At 40.0% G+C, this 16,238-nt stretch overlaps 1 protein-coding gene across 3 annotated transcripts in view; it reads right to left on the bottom strand.

Moving 5' to 3' along the window:
- Positions 1–1,636: 1,636 nt before the first annotated feature.
- Positions 1,637–16,238, bottom strand: part of LOC144685522 (early estrogen-induced gene 1 protein-like) — a 110,046-nt gene continuing 95,444 nt past the window's right edge. For 2 of the 3 annotated variants that reach the window (XM_078550111.1, XM_078550113.1), the window contains 5 exons: positions 14,214–14,318; positions 9,546–9,813; positions 7,697–7,818; positions 4,637–4,706; positions 1,637–3,735 (listed from right to left, as the gene is read on the bottom strand). In XM_078550111.1, coding sequence (XP_078406237.1) covers positions 3,690–3,735; positions 4,637–4,706; positions 7,697–7,818; positions 9,546–9,813; positions 14,214–14,318 — 611 coding nt within the window. In that variant the 3' untranslated portion in view covers positions 1,637–3,689. The remainder of the gene's footprint in view (positions 3,736–4,636; positions 4,707–7,696; positions 7,819–9,545; positions 9,814–14,213; positions 14,319–16,238) is intronic. The other variant, XM_078550112.1, reaches the window with a different exon arrangement.

The raw sequence follows: 16,238 nt of genomic DNA, 5'->3' as shown, positions 1-16,238 counted from the left end.
AGGAAAAAATGGAATCAAAAGACGACTGCTTCAAGTCTCAGTTACGAAGACTTTCTGCTTTGGTTGAATAAAACTGGCTCTTTCAATGGCCACAGCATAAGTGCAGCTCCGAGTTGGTGGCAATCTAGTTTGAAATCCCTGTATTTAAAGTAATGTACAAATTGAAGCTCTGTCAGCAAGACCTGCAGTAATGTGAGATCCTACCTCCGAAAGCAGCAAGTAAAAACAGGAAAAACTGCTAGAAAAGGATCTCATTAGAAAACTGTTCAAGTGAAGTTACTCTAAACTATGATTAACTGAACACCTTGATCACCAATAATCAAATGTTGTTAAAACACAATAAAACTCATTCAATTTTAACACTTGATCTGCTGGTTTTGTAGATGCTGAAAATATCTGCTTTTCAACACCTCCTGAAAAGTTTAACTTCTCTTGAGAAAAGAATCAATGCAGGAAAGGGCTGTGATATTACACACATACACACACACACTTATAATCATGTGTGTGAGATCTCTGATGCGCATGGAGCTCAGCCTGAGCAAAGATTTTCTATGGGAATCCCTGCATGTATGTTAACACACTGAGCTGCCTGTCTGCAATAAATGTGTACTGCGCTACCCCAATTCAACATTCAAAGGCTGTTTATGTTGTTTAACAGATGGGGTGAGAAATCTCTCAAAGAGTCATGTGCCAAATTAAAAAGAGCCTAATGACGGAGAGATCAAACCAAAGCATTGGGGTCATGAAACTGTTGGTCATTTAGTCGATAAGCATCAAGTATATTGACCGATGGTCGATGATGGTGATAATTATATATATGTATATTTTTTTACAGCTAAAATCTGAAAATACAACTGCATAAAGTATTTAACATTTTCTATCCATTTAAGTAGAATGAAAAATATTTTTATTCACTATAATTTTGTCAATGGGGCAGCATTCCACCTTGTGGATAGCTAACTGTAGGAAAAAAAATATTGGGCATTAAATCTAGTCTTCTTTAAGCCACAGTGTATGTCATCCGTAGGGAGCATACCTGCATAGCGCACATCTGTGCTCAGATTAAACGCCCACTGGCAGTTCCTGCCTCATGCCCCACACAATATACAACAATGTTATTACTTTGAAACAATGGACAGCATGCATGCATCCCACTTCGTTGTACTTTGACGTTACTGAACGTGTTTTGGATAGACACCAGCTTTGGCAGGGGATAGCATGAAGCAGAGAAAGTGTCCTTGAAGTAAAATATAAGAGTGGGGCTTTACATGGATACTGGGTCTCCATATCCCAGTGTTGGCTTGGATATGTACCAAATTCACTATAATTAAAAGGGAAGACCTTACATTTCTATATAACTTGACCAAATGGGCCACCTTTTATTTCTTCAAGCATGTTGCACTTCAGTGCTGAGGCTGAGCAAATGCCCAGAAAGATTTTTTTAAACACATATGCAGACTGTAGGAGCTTGAAGGTGGTGTGTTTAGTCATTTGTGAACCAGTCTGTGCGACTGAATTCTGTCCCAGCAAGTAAAGTGTTAATTTTGGCTCTGCATTCAACAAATAACTTAAGCAAGAGTTTTCCTTTCACTAGTTGTCACAGAACAGTTATTAAAACGGTATAAAAGTCAGGAGATAAGATTCATCACAGCCTTTGTATTTTAGGCCTTAATATACCACAGATACGGATAGTGGACAAGTTAACCGTTCACATTACGTCAAACTGAGCCACAATATTCACAGGTGGCATGCAATAAGCAAGACGATAAGAATAGTGTAGGAAATGTATAAGTCTTCAAAGTGCATAGCTAACCCAACGCCAGGACATTCAGACAGGAACAGGAAAATGACATCATTAAAGAGCTACAGCTTCTAGGCGTCATTTGTTCCATCAGAGGCGACAGATACTGCTCACAACATACTGGCTCAGGACTGAAAAGTCTAAGATCTGGACCATCAGATTACACACTTGCAGCCTGAAAGGCCAGCGAAAAGCATGGAGTGCTCAATTTTCATCGTTGGATATTTCAACAGCTAAGCATTGAGCGTTGCAATAGCACAGTATCGCTGAAAAAAAGAGTCAGCTATTAATGTTGTGTAGCAGAAATCTGTGGCACTTCTTTAAACACATCCCTCAGATCAATGGGGCAGTAGGTTCTGCTCCACTGTCCCAGAAACAATTCTGGGAAAAAAAATACAATTCCAACCCTGAAGGTTTACAGGAACCTTGTTTCAAAGCAGGAAAGGCCTCTACTAAAGGCCACTTGCCAATGGACTTTGAGACAAATTCCAGTTTTAGAATCAGCTGCCTGCACTTGAAATATAACTCAGCTGCAAGGAAACATCAGCAATTCTGCAAAGGCAGGACTTACCCAACTGTTCAGAACAGGGGTGGGTAACAATTAAAAGGTATTAATAGTCATCTATTGCCTGGTTCAGTGGTGCGTCACTAGTCTCTGCAAGTAGGTAGTAGAGCACACAGAATGTACTTTTCTTCAGAATAATTTCTGACTAGGTTACTGTTATTGCAACAGCACGCCACTTGACTTTAATATTTTTCTTGAGCATTTAAAGCCAGCCTTTTTAGTAAGTGTTCAGATAGTACAGGGTAAAACACATTGGATTTTTCTTCTGAAGCACAGATTTTAAAAAGTGATTTTTTTAAAAAAAATGAAGATGAGTGAACCTGCTCCCTGCCTATAAAGAAACGTGCTCCCGTAACATTCATTATTAAAGGAACATTGACATGCATGAAACTGTCGAGTCCCTGACTTGCGTAGGAAGCATCAGAAAACATGAATAATGTCATAACTAGACAAAGAAAAAAAAAAGTCCTATTACTTCATTTCAGGAGAAATACAACACCCCACAGGTACACAAATACTCTGTACAAGACATCACCGTATTTGATGTGTCCACTGATGGCGTCATAGTTGATTCATTGATTCAGAATTGGGTCATCGTGTTTTACTGTTAAAACATAATGGCCCGTCCTTTTCTTGATGGCAATTAACGTTTAAAATTAAATGAAAAACTAACGACCAAAACCACGATCAATTTTGGTTGTGTAAAACAAACTGATCTCTGCACACACATGGAAGCTTAAATATTTGGGGCTAAACACAATAAAATCTTTAAAAGCATTTAAAAGTAATTTTTTTTCTTTACGCAGCAGTCAAAGATTCACATGGTGATGTGCAGTGCAGTCTTTAGCCCTGGTCTGTAAATGGCTGAGGAATGGGCAGAAAACAGTTTTTATATGTGCTCTGGTTTTACCATGAAATAACACTGCCACAACATCTCAAGGAAAAACTGTCACCTTTTTAACAAACTCACAGCCAAATAGTTTTGGTATTTAATTGTTGCGTTTCGAAAAGGTTTTGGAAACATTTTAAAGTCAAGAAAATTATTTCTCAAATTAAGTCCCAATAGCTGTATTGGTTCAGAAGATTTTATGACAATGGAATGGAGATCCTTTTTTAGGGACTTGTGTCCCACTCAATTACTCCAATGCTGTCAGAATCAACGTCGGCCACTTCTTGGGGTTGTTGGATAGAAATGGCCACCCTCCTCCTTCAGTCCAGCTGGGCTGGTGGGCAGCATGACCTGATGAATAAGACTAGATGTGCAGTAGGCAAGGAGCTCAAATGGAAAGTGGTTAAGTAGGTGCAGAGTGGCTCACAAGCTTCTCAGCGGCTCTCAATAACAACAGGCTCAAAGACACCTGCAGACACCCTGTGGAGAAAGGAGCAGTGTTTGTTACTCACATAACATAAACACTCTGCAAACACCAAGGCATTCCAGAGCTTCAACATTGACACCTTAAGCATAAGAATCTCACACACACACACACACATTTGAATACAGCATGACTGATAGCAAGTCTCAGTTTGATTTGGTTTCTGAAATCATTTGCAGGGCTGATGCGAGAATGGCAAACAATCTTGGTCAAGAGATTCTCTCAATTTCTATCTCATTGCTTTCTGGACAGTGTTCAATATAAAAGTATATTCTGCTGTCACTGCACAGCTAATGAGAGTTATGTTTTAGGTTGGAGGGTACAACATGCCATATTCCCCAGATTGGACAGGAAAAGAAACAAACCCATTAAATGACGATTAAAACTTGGTATTGCTGTCAGAGAGTAGTTGAATGAACAGTGGCTTTTTAAATGACATTTATTTAGCACCTTTCAAATAGTAAAACATCCAAAGCATTTCACAAGAGCATTATCAGACAACTAGTTGATTGTGGAGAGGGAGAATTTCTTCTGTGTAAAATCTTCAAAGTTTTATTAAAGAATGTATTTACAATGTCAGTACAGCTGGCACAGAGGAAATGCTTCCCTCAGGTGATGTTGTTTACTGAGATACTGATAAACAAAACCCCTTGATCAGATGGTTGCCTGGTAGAGAAGTCACTACATCGCATTAAAACACTTGTGGATTTAAAGGGACAAAAATGTTACTCTAAAGCATTCCTCTGTGCAAACAGAGGAAAGACAAGCTGAAGATTAAAGGGCCAAACCTTACAAGATAAACCTCAGAAGGGTTTTTAAGCACCAAATATTCATTTAGAAGAAAATCGCACCCTAAAATAATCTGGGTGTCTAGGATAAATTAGACATGAAACACACCTGTTTCCCAGCTGAATGCCACTGAGTGCTGTTGTTCCATCTCTGCTCACAAACAGCCTTAAATTACTGTCTGGAAATGAAGAGTACACAACATTAGCATACGGTAGAGAAAAAAAAATGCATTCCTGGCTCAAGACTCTAAGCCCTTGGCAACAGCTCATTTTGAGAACACTGATTCAAAGACTTGCATTTATATCACACCTCAACATGTCTCTCGAGGAATGCAAAAGTACAATGAATTACAATGCGCAACAGCTGCTGTTCTCCAGGTAAAGATGGCAGTCATTTTGCAAGTTCTTGCAAACAGCAAGGAGATAAATGGCCAGTTAATCACTGTTTGATGAAGTTTGCTGAGCAATGTCAGTCTGGACAGTGGGAGAACTTCCTGCTCCCCTTGAAAGCATAATGGTCTGGGATCTTTGACATCCACCTGAACCGTGGGAATAAGCAGATGAAGCCTTGGGATTAAACGCTCATTGAAAAGTTGAGAATTCTGATAATGTAGCAGTCCATCAGTACTGCAATGAACTGTTGCCCTGAATTGATAAACTGAGTCAGAGAGAATTAATTACATCATTTCTCTAACCAGAGTTTGCCAATGACTATCTTTTCATAAGGCCAAGATCAAGGAGTTTGAGGCATAAATGTGCGCCTCCTTGTGGTTGGTGCTGGGTATCAATGGAGACAAATAAGAGGAACCTAAAGAAAAGCACAAAATATAGAGTAGATCATGTGGCCCATTGATCCTCCTCTGCCATTCAATACAATTATGGCTGATCTTGGGCTTCAACTTCATTTTCCCACCTGCTCCCCATATCCCTTAATTCCCTGAGACCCCACAAATCTGTCTATCAAGTTTTAAATATATTCAACGATAGAGTAGCCACAACCCTCTGGGATAGAGAATTCCAAAGATTCATAACCCTTTGAGTGATGTAATTTCTCCTGGTCTCAGTCCGAAACAATCGGCCCCTTATCCTGAGATTGTGTTTTAGATTCCCCAACCACGGAAACAACCTTTGTGTCCAGCCTGAAATGCCGCTTCAGAGTCTTGTATGTTTCAGTGAGATCACCTTTCATTCTTCTAAACTCCAGCAAACATAGACCCAATTTACTCAGCCTCTCATCCCAGGCGACCAATCTAGTGAGTCTTTGCTGTATTACCTCCAAGCAATGTGTTTTTAAACTGTTTTTTTAAGAGCAAAGTGCTCTTTGGAGTTAAACAAAATCCTTGGATAGGAATTATATAATTTTATGAAAGCTACCCACATTAATATAGCATGAAGAACAGGTCACAGGAAAAAGGGGTGAACTCCGTCCATCTTTGCAAAAGTACATCTCTATTAAAAAGAACTTTATTCAAAATAAGCTACCCACCTCAACTCCATCAGCAACAGTCACTCCTATTTACATCACAATTGGACAATATTACTAACCAAATGTTTTATTTTTAAACCAATAAAAACAGTGGAGACATTCACAATCACTGCTTACATCTTAAAGTCTCCATCAATTTGGACTCCATATACAAACCACTGCATAAATGACGAGGTTCAAATGGCTTGAATCCCAGAACACTGAAGGAGGGTGGGGAGGTGGCAGCAGAGACACTAACCATAATTCTTCAAAAATCTTGGCAGTTGTGACAAAGGACTGCAGAGTGGCAATTATTGCACTCCTTTTCAAGAAGTCAGGTTAAGGCAGGAAACTTGTCTCACCTCCTGCTGATTACTACCTACTGCCCTCCATCAGCTGATGAATCAACACTCCATGTTGAACACTGAGGGTAGCAAGAACACAATGTACTGTGGTTGGGGAACTTCAATGTCCATCACCAAGAGTGGCTCGGCAGCACCACTACTGACTAAGCCCTGAAGGATATTTCTACCAGACAGGGCCTGAACCACACGATGAGGGAACCAGTAAGAGGGAAAAACCTACTAGACCTTATCCTCACAAATCTACCTCTTGCAGGCAGGAGTGACCATTGCACAGCTTTGGCAACATGTCTCTTTTCAGAAAGGTGAGTTATTGAATAATACGAAGATACGAATTAGAAGGAGTAGGCCACTCGGTCCCTTCAGCCTGCTCTGCCATTCAATACGATCATGGTTGATCTAATTTTAACCTTGGCTCCACATTTTTGCCTACCCCTGATGATCTTTCATCCCCTTGCTTATGACAGTGGAGCTGGTAGCAATTTGGCCCATCATGTTTGTACTAGTTCTTTGAAAAAGCTATCCGATTGGTTCAAATCCTATCCCTCTCCCTGTGGCACTGCGAATGTTTGATCCTTCCAATTCCCTTTTGAAAATTATTGAATTGGTTTCCATTACCCTTTCAGGTAGCACATTGCAAATCAAAATGCACTGCGCAATAAAATTCTCATCTTGCCTCTGGTTCTTTTGCCAATTACATTAAAGTCTGTGTTCTCTGGTATACAACACAGCTTTGCCACAAGTTGAGGTTGAGACTGCAATGTGATTTAAAGGCGACTGGATAAATACTCGAAAAGGAAGCATAAGTGAACACGGGGAAAGCAGGGAAGTGTGATTAGGTTAAATTGAAGATACAGATGTGACGAGCCGTACGGCCTCTGCCCATGCTGTAGTTTCTATAATACTTGTGTGGTCCAATTGACAGTGGTGAAATAAGATTTGGCAACTGCTGAAATCAACATATTTCCATAGTTGTTTCATCATAGACCACACACCATTGTGGTTTTCCCCATGAGTAACTGAGGCACGTGATGAGTACTGTGCCAGAGCCAGATTCTCTGCAGCAACATTAGTCTCACTGCTGGACATTGATGGAGATCACCGTACAAATTTAATCAGCATTTTGCCTTTTCTTATGAACTTAAGTCATACTAACCTCACAATACATTTGCAAAGTAGGTAGCATTTTGGAAAGAAGCTTTCAATTTGGGTGATTCAACCTATAATAGCCCTGTTGGCCACTGAAAGAGCAGCCACTTGAATGAGGTGACAAATAGTTGATGGTGCCCTGGGAATCATGCCCCCTGCATTAGGAGGGGACAACAGAATGGGGTGAGCTTACCTTCAGCATTACTGACATCTGTGAAATCTTGACTCTGCACGATTTTTTCCACAATGTCATCTGCATCAATCCTGGTGTCATCGACCCAAGTGGGCTGACTCTCCACAGTTTCCTTCTTCCGCCTAAGGGATGGAGAATCTGTTAGAAACAACTACGTGCTTAAAAATTAGATCAACAGCCAATGTATGAGGGCCCTGAAATTCTGAAGTTGGCATACATCTTCCAATTCTTTGTGGAATGCCAACTTTGACAGAGCTTTCCCAAGATGTCTTTAAAATCATGTCAGTAGCTAAAGTATGTTTCATCTTGTGAAGCAACATTGTCAATCCACTCTTTCCCCCAAAAATGTGCATTTTCCAGCAGAGTCTACATAATCCAGGAGCATGAATTTGGGCTAAATTTTCTCCTCTTACAGTGTCACAAAAGACCAAGTGTAGCACCCACACAGAAGGATCAACTAAAATCAGCACAGCAGAGGGATAAACCCAGCACCTTCCTGATCTATATAGCCTAGTACCACACCAAACACTTGCTCACCAAGCCATGAGGGCAGCTGAACTTGAGTTTTCTTAGGCTGCTTCCAATGATCCTGAATCAAATTGGAATTTACAGAGAGTACCCTTTTGTGCGAACTGGTTGTGCAACACTTATGGTTCAGACACAAACAGAATACATCAAGGTCACAGATCAGTTAATGAACTAATGAATTTGCTTTTTTTCACTTCTACATTATCAGCAGTACACTGTTGACGCACTCCAGGTTTGATATTTATTTTTAAATTTTGTGCCCACTTTTTACATTGTTAAATACAGTACAGATCAGATAAAGATGTGTACACTTTCCACTCTGCCCACATTCCTACTTCACCAATTCTTAGGTCTTTCTGAGGGAGGCTGCGTATTTAATACCAGTCTGTAATGGATTATTTAAGTCTCAGGGCACAGGCAACAATCCAGTAGGATACAGAGTGAGATTTCCCATACTCATTCCATAGAGAACCTTCACTGTATGGTTTGATGGTGCCCTAGGAGAAACAAGAGTTAACGTTTCGAGTTGGATATCACTCCTCTTCTGTCCAAAGAAGAGTCATATCAGACTCAAAACATTAACTCTGTTTCTCTCTTCACAGATGGAGCCAGGCCTGCTGAGTCTTCCCAACATGTTCTGTGAATTTAATCATACTAGTCTGGATTGAATTTGGGCCTGTACAGATGAAAGTACAGCATCCCTCCTCATCCTGCATTGTCTATTTTGGACACAAGGCAATACAATGCCTTGGAACACCTTAACTTGGTCATAAGGTTGGATACGCTGAGACAAAAACAGTCAGAAGCAAAACTGAAGACATTCAGCTATTTGAATCCTGTTAATTCAAATTGGTTTTTTTTTGCCAAAGAAGAAAAATGGCATAATGTACAGGTACTTAATAAAGTAAATAGAACAGCACAATTTAAATTTGAATAAACAGATGATTCAAATTAAGCAATTTTGAATAAAGAGTAGAATGTCTTTAAAATCCAAACTGGAGCAAGAAAATAACCATCCATTTAGTCTGCCAGAAAAGTTACTTTGAAGTTTTTCCAGTCAGAGACTGCAGGGTGTGAAGATGCGCGGGCCATTTGCTGGCAGAGTAGAAAACCTTGAATGGGACAAAGAATGCATTATCTACAGTTTTATTTATTTAAAAACAGTTGGACTACAGACAAACATTTTCTGATCTGGAACAAACAGATCTCAAGACAGAGGACAGTGTGGAGTTTGAAAATGTAAAGACACAGAAAATATCACAAATTGGTAACAGTAACACCCTTCAAATCAAACTGTACACACAACATTCCGTGGTCTCACCTTCTATGGGTCCTGCTATCAGGATGTGCACTATCCAGAGATAGGGAACTACCTCTTTTAAAGAGAACAGCTGTGTACCTGGATGGCCTGTCAGGTGGAAGTGCTGGCCTCGGGGGCCGGGGTGGTTTCTCCACTTTTTGTTCCTTCTCCCCTTCTGTGCTCTCAACGGTTATGCTGAGCCCTCCCGAGGCACTGCTGCTACTGGATGTGTTACGCCGGTGAGTTAGGTCCGAAAGACTAGAGGACCGTGAGTGCTCTGTGCTGTAACCTGAATTTTTAAACAATATTGAATTTTCAATAAATAATTTGTTGTTTATAAGTGTAGAATTTTCCCTGTAGATATAAACCATGCACCAATTTTCCAATTTTGGGGTCATTGCTCTTTTTGACACAACTTTAGTTAACAGCAATTAGCTAAAAATTGCTATCCGATTTGGACAGTTAGGAACTAAACTATCCATGGATATGTACAACATGACTAATCTAATTCGACAATTGAACACAACCCCAGGCTTTCTAAAGAACAAATCACCTCAAGGGACATGGGCATCCTGCACTAGATTGCTCCCTCCTGTGAATCATGCAACTCTATTCTTCTGCACCCCACGACAATAGACTTTCATCCTGGCATTAATTTTACTTCATCAGCATGATTTTCACATGAAATTACAGTGTACATTTAAAAAAAATAGCAGAGAGTGAGCAGAATCTGGCATCTAATCTATTCATGACATCACCCAAAGTACAAACAAACTGCAGCTGTAATATTCATACCAGATGTGTAATATCCCTTACCCATCATTACAGACAAAATAATAGTCAGCATGAGCTTTCTTTGCTAGATAGACTCTCAAATATTTCATTATTCCAGCAATATCTTTAAATTTCTTTTATTATGTTTCTTCCTATAGTCTCATGTTAATGTATCCCGGCCATGTAACCATTTCCTGTTTCTCCCAAGCATGAATCTTATTCTCTATTGTGTGCTCTTTCCCTTCCGTTCCCCTTTGTTTTTTTCCCATTTAAATCCTGATCATTTTCCCAGCACCAGGAAATTTAACTCTTCTGTTCTCTAAAGATGTTGATTAACTTGATTAGTGTTCCTAACCTTCTGTTTTTCTTCCACTCTTTAATGTAGTACTCAGCTCAAGGCCCCACCCAAGAGATTATTAGTAAAATTATGGAATCAGAGGTAACCTTGTGGTATGGCTCTGTTAATTGACTGGGAGGTTGGAGATGGCAAACAGGGATCAAGGTTTTGTTCTTGAATTGTCAGGATATGATGAGGTCTTCCCCAGGGATCTGTACTGGGACCTCAGCTTTTCACCATTAATATTAATGGCTTGGATGAAGGAAGAGAGTTATATATCCATTTTTGCAGACAACACTAAGTTAGGAAGCACGGCAAGTTGTGTGGATAGGAACATGAAGTTACAAAGGGACAGACAGAGTGAGTGAGTGGACAAAACTGCGGCTGATGGAATTCAATGTTGAGAAGTAGGAGGCTATTCACTTTGGATCAGAAAATTTTCTTAATGGTGAGACTAGGAGTTGTAGAGAAGGAAATTTTGTATACTAATTTTGAAATTCAAAAGTGAGAATGTTGTACTGAGCCTTGGTCACTCCAACCTGGAGTGCTGTGTTCAGTTTTGAGTAGAGAACCTCAGGCAAGATATAATGGCCTCGAAACAGGTACAGTGCAGATTCCCCAGGATGATACGAAAAAGCAAGATATTGAGGGTACTGAAAATCTGAAATAAAACAGAAAATGCTGGAAATACTCAGGTCAGGCAGCATCCATGGAGAGAAATAGAAATAAATGACCTTTCACTTGAACTGGAAAGGTTAGAGATATAAAACATTTTAAGCAAGTACACTGGCAGGGAACAGAGTGCAGAAAGAACAAAAGGGAAGGTCTTTGATAGAAGGTTTATGCAGGAGTGATATTTGGGCTCAAAGGGTAATTATGAAGACAGGTTGCATAAGCTTTTCTCAATTATCAAACTTAGCCTGCAATTCCTCGAATTTGGATGGTCAAGGGTGATCTAGAGGCATTAATATGGTAAGAGATTCAATAGGGTAGGTGGAGAAAGAGAAAATGTTTTCCTCTGATGGTGGACTTCAGAGCACGTGAGCAATAAATGCTAGCCTCGTCAGTGACACCGATATCAATGATCTTGACCACAATATTGAGATCGACTGACCTGGGCTGGCAGGCCCTCAATCCATTGCATACTGGTGCGTTGTAGTAGAATAAATGTACTCTGTAGGCAACAGGGCTACAAGGTTAACCTGGTCCCCAACCTAGTATTAAATCAGTGTGTACATGATTTGTTAAATGTAGAATTTCCTTAAATCCGCCTAGTTTTTTGCAACTATATCCCTCCATTGACAATGATACTAATACACAATCTGTGACAAACTTTGACCCTGAAGGGGATCTTGGACTGTTCCCATTCCACTGCGCTCCTAATGCAAATATGCAGATTAAAAAAGATTAATGGAATAAGGTTATGTGCTTCATGGCCTTAATCCTAGACAGCTATAGTTCTTTATCTATCTAATGTTTTGTCAGGTCAAGCTGCTGCTTTCTCTTGTGACTGCTTTGAAATAGTTAAAAGTTGTGATACTTCTAAAGGGTAGGATAAAGATTACAAAGCCAGCATCTGAAAGAGTGTATATTATTTTCCCTCAAAAAGTATAAAGCTGAATTAATTGCTGAACAATTAAGCCTACAAGACTAAAATCAGATGGTTTAGGGATGAAAATAATCACTGATTGAAATGACCAATGTTCCCTTTAATAAAGGGAGAATACTACAGATGCTGGAAACCTAGAAAAAAAAATCTTTACGTGCTGGAAATGCTCAGCAGATCTGGCGGCATCTGTGGAGAGAAAAAAAGGCTAATGTTACATGTTGAATATGACTCTTCTTCAGAAAGGTTAAACGTTAACTCTCGCTCTCCACAGATGCTGCCAAGCCTGCTGAGTATTTCCAGCACTTTGCTTTTCCCTTTAATGTTTTGCTGTGCACAAGCACATTTTTCAAAATGGAGTACTTTTAAAGTTTTCACACAGTCGTGCGCGTGTGCAGTTTACTGGGAACACTAAACATGATTGATGCAAATAGGTGGCACTTTACTGGGCATTGGATGAAACAGCAGGTTAACACATTGCCCTGTTCGATACTGGCACCCAAGCTTGAATCCTACCCAGTGCACAGCAAAGAAAATCTCCTCTCTGCTGGCTTCAAGGATCCAATGGGAAAGAATGGTGGCCAGGCTTAATGCAAGATCCTAATGGGTGCATAGCGCAAAGCTCTAATCTGGTAATAATTGGTATAGCTGGAAATCGCAAACAGGGACACCTAAGGGACGAACTGCTGTGGGAAATGAGGAAAAAAAATACAGCGCTGCAGGGAGTTATTTTTGGTGGTTGGAACTTGCTGCTGTGCAGAATGAAACGAGCTTTGCTCTGCAGTTGACTAGGTTATAAATGCCTGCTGATACCAGCGCACTGAAATAAGAAAGCGTTCCATTCCTCAGCACTGACCTCCTTTATCTTACTGAGTTGCTGAGCGCATAAAAAAATCTGTTTAAAGAAACAAATACATTAAACACGAAAGATGGCAGTCAAGGGTACCTTACAGGACATGGGAAGGTTATACCTTGAAAACAAAAAAAAGAAACAAACAACTGAATTGCACTCCACCCCCAAAATAGGATTGAATTACTTTGCTGAGAAGGAACAAAAGGCTATTGCAGTAAAATCTTTGGAAAGGTCACTGCAACAGAGAAAGCCATCAGGAATTTTCAAATGCCGTCAGTTCTTTTCATTTGCTTCACCAGCAAATGCTGGCTTGCATCTTGTTCCAGTTGCTAAATTTATTTCAACGCTCCACCCACACTTAGCTAGTTTCTTTCATTACCGGAGCAGTATGTCATTTTCTGAGTGAAAGACCATGTCACCGGTAAGGACCCATTTGTGAAAAATATTTTAACTATACAATTACAGGATAAAAAAGTAATTTGAATCTGAAATTTCCAATGGATAAAACATTGCAAGGGCAATTAATACCTTTGCACTGCAGCACAGGGAGAGCTGAATTCATCCTGTAGTCCCATTCTGTACACAAAGCAACTAAAACACTTCGATTGAAGGGAATGTGTGTAAAGAGCAGATTTGAAGAGTACATCTCCATTTTTACTTCCTCTTAAATTCCAACAGCAAATGTTCAACTTCTAATCATACACAGGTTTGTTGCTTTTAAAAACTAGCCTCGCTCCCAGTGTTACTTTAACTGGACTCTGAGTCCTGGCTTTGTATTCTCATGTTGCCTTGCTCTATCAATCTCTCTACACTGTTCGTTTTTACTGCCCTAGATAACAGGACATTTTTTTCCCCCTCTTGCTAAGATTCACTATCCCACCCAGGTCAGCTATTCTAACCTCAAATTACCATCTGGTGTGCACTGAACTGCAAGGCTGGATAAAGAGTATCAATCCAACACTACTGAAACCCACTGTCCTGTCATCAAATCTGGCATCACATTACCAAATACTCCATAGTTTGGACCCTTCTGTATGTTCAAGATTGCAACTCCCCAGCCTACAATAAGCCTCCCCGAGAGAAGGCAGAAACACAGGAAGAACCACAGGAAATATTTACCTGACACTTTAGAATGCTGACTGGCGTAGCTGGAATTCCGAGAATGACCAGTTTGAAACACTTCATCTGGGCTGGACGGGGTCTGATCTGCATCTTCGGTCAGGCCTAGCACAAACGGTACAAACAAAGGCAGCGTTGCAAAAAGCTTCACTATCTTTTCAAAATCAATTTAATACGCTCAGGACAAAGGCAAACTGTAACACAAGTGGTAGGGGGTTGGGCGGGGCAGAGAAACAAAGTGTTCCACCATGTAATTTGCAGAAGCCCATCTCTGCTCAGCTAATGAAATGCAGCTACAGGCCTGGGCTGTGCTGAGAGACAGTCCAAGAGTTTGGTCTGTTCCACCTTGTTGAGGATTGGGTTTTTGTTGTGATACAGCAATGGAAATGGGTGGCAGAAAAAAAAAACACTATTTAAACTTTAATTTTAAACAAAAACTAACAACAGTGGTAATGAGAAACCCCAGCACCGGCCAATGCACTTATATACGCTATGTATCGAATAAAATTCTAATCTTAAAATATCACAAAGTCCTTGAAAATAGTCTTATGCATGAATAACTTGGCATTTTAAAATATTTACATTCTAGCAAAGCTGCCATGGCATCACTGATGGCAGGTTGGATGATTTAAAGTAATTGGCAAAAAAGCCAGAGCTGGGATGAGGAAAAGGTTTTCATACAGGCATTAATGATGATCTGGATTGCACTGCCTGAAAGGGTAGAGGAATCTGACTCAATAGCAATTTTCAAAAGGCAATGCGATAAAAACCTAAAGGTAAGAAAATTGCATGGTTATGGTGAATGGGCAATGGAGTGGAACTAACTGAATAGGTCTTTCAAAGAGTCCACAATAGCTGAATAGCCTCATGTTCTGCAAGTCTTGATGATCTGTTTATAATGATGGTAGCTTCATACAATGTAACACAATTATTATGCTGCTAATGTGTAGTTACGTATAACTAGCCTGCCCATCAGAGGCCACAAACCTCAAGTGCTGTAATATCCTAACGTCAACTGCTGCTGATGAGGTAATATTTTCTCATTTTTATTGTGAAGTTTACATTACTAACTGGCTCTAATGCTGCCTGAGGAACCCAAGTACTTGGGCCTAAAGTGTAGTATATGGCAGACGACCTTCCTATAACAAGATCTACAGGACTTGTGTTTATATAGCACTTTTAACGTAGTAAAATGTCCCAAAGTATTTCACATCAATAAATCATCAGTTTGACTTTACATGTCAACAGAAAATTGAACTTTTCTAATAACATCTGATGGTTCCTTAAGGCAGGAGTCAACTAATTGATATTCCTGCTGACTGGACAATAGAAAGTCATTAGGAACACTAAGGAGATGCCATAAAGAGGTCGGCACACTATTTAAAAACGTGATCACTTAAGCTGAAAGTCTGATTTATAGGCCCAGGAAGCCAAGTGCAATGAGTGAAATGAGCCCTATTAACAGTAGCGCAGTGGGCAGGACCTGCTCAGGCTATGAAGGATAGTCGTAAAGTCAACTGAAGAAATTTAATATTTACTTGCACAGACGACGAGGTTTGCAGACTACGTCAAATCCACATTAAACATGTTATTTAAAAGTCATCTCCAAGGATTTCCATTGTGAAAATCTCAGGTTGGATGTCGAATAGAGCAGCAAACTAAATCAAGGCTATCCAGTGCAGATAACGACATTTCAGAAATCCCCAGATGAAGAGTGAGTAATGTCTGCCCTGGTTAAGTAAATGAGATTTATGGGTCTGCTGCATGAGATCATCTTTAACCTTTCCAGTGAATGTAATGACTATGGGTAAGACTGTCTTTTCATTTGTAGTAGATAGATGGAAATGGTTACATTAGCAGCTTCATTTAACAACGTCCCAAGGCACTTCACAGGAGCACTATAAAACAAAGTGTGACACCAAGGCACAAAAAAAAAAGTCAAATGACCAAGGCTCCTTTGACAGCACCTTCCAAACCCACAACCACTACGATCTAGGAGGACAAGGGCAGCAGATAGATGGGAAC

Source organism: Cetorhinus maximus, chromosome 10 (genome assembly GCF_964194155.1).
Source record: "Cetorhinus maximus chromosome 10, sCetMax3.hap1.1, whole genome shotgun sequence".
In the NCBI taxonomy this organism is placed as follows: Eukaryota; Metazoa; Chordata; class Chondrichthyes; order Lamniformes; family Cetorhinidae; genus Cetorhinus; species Cetorhinus maximus.
This window is presented reverse-complemented; position numbering and strand designations above follow the sequence as displayed.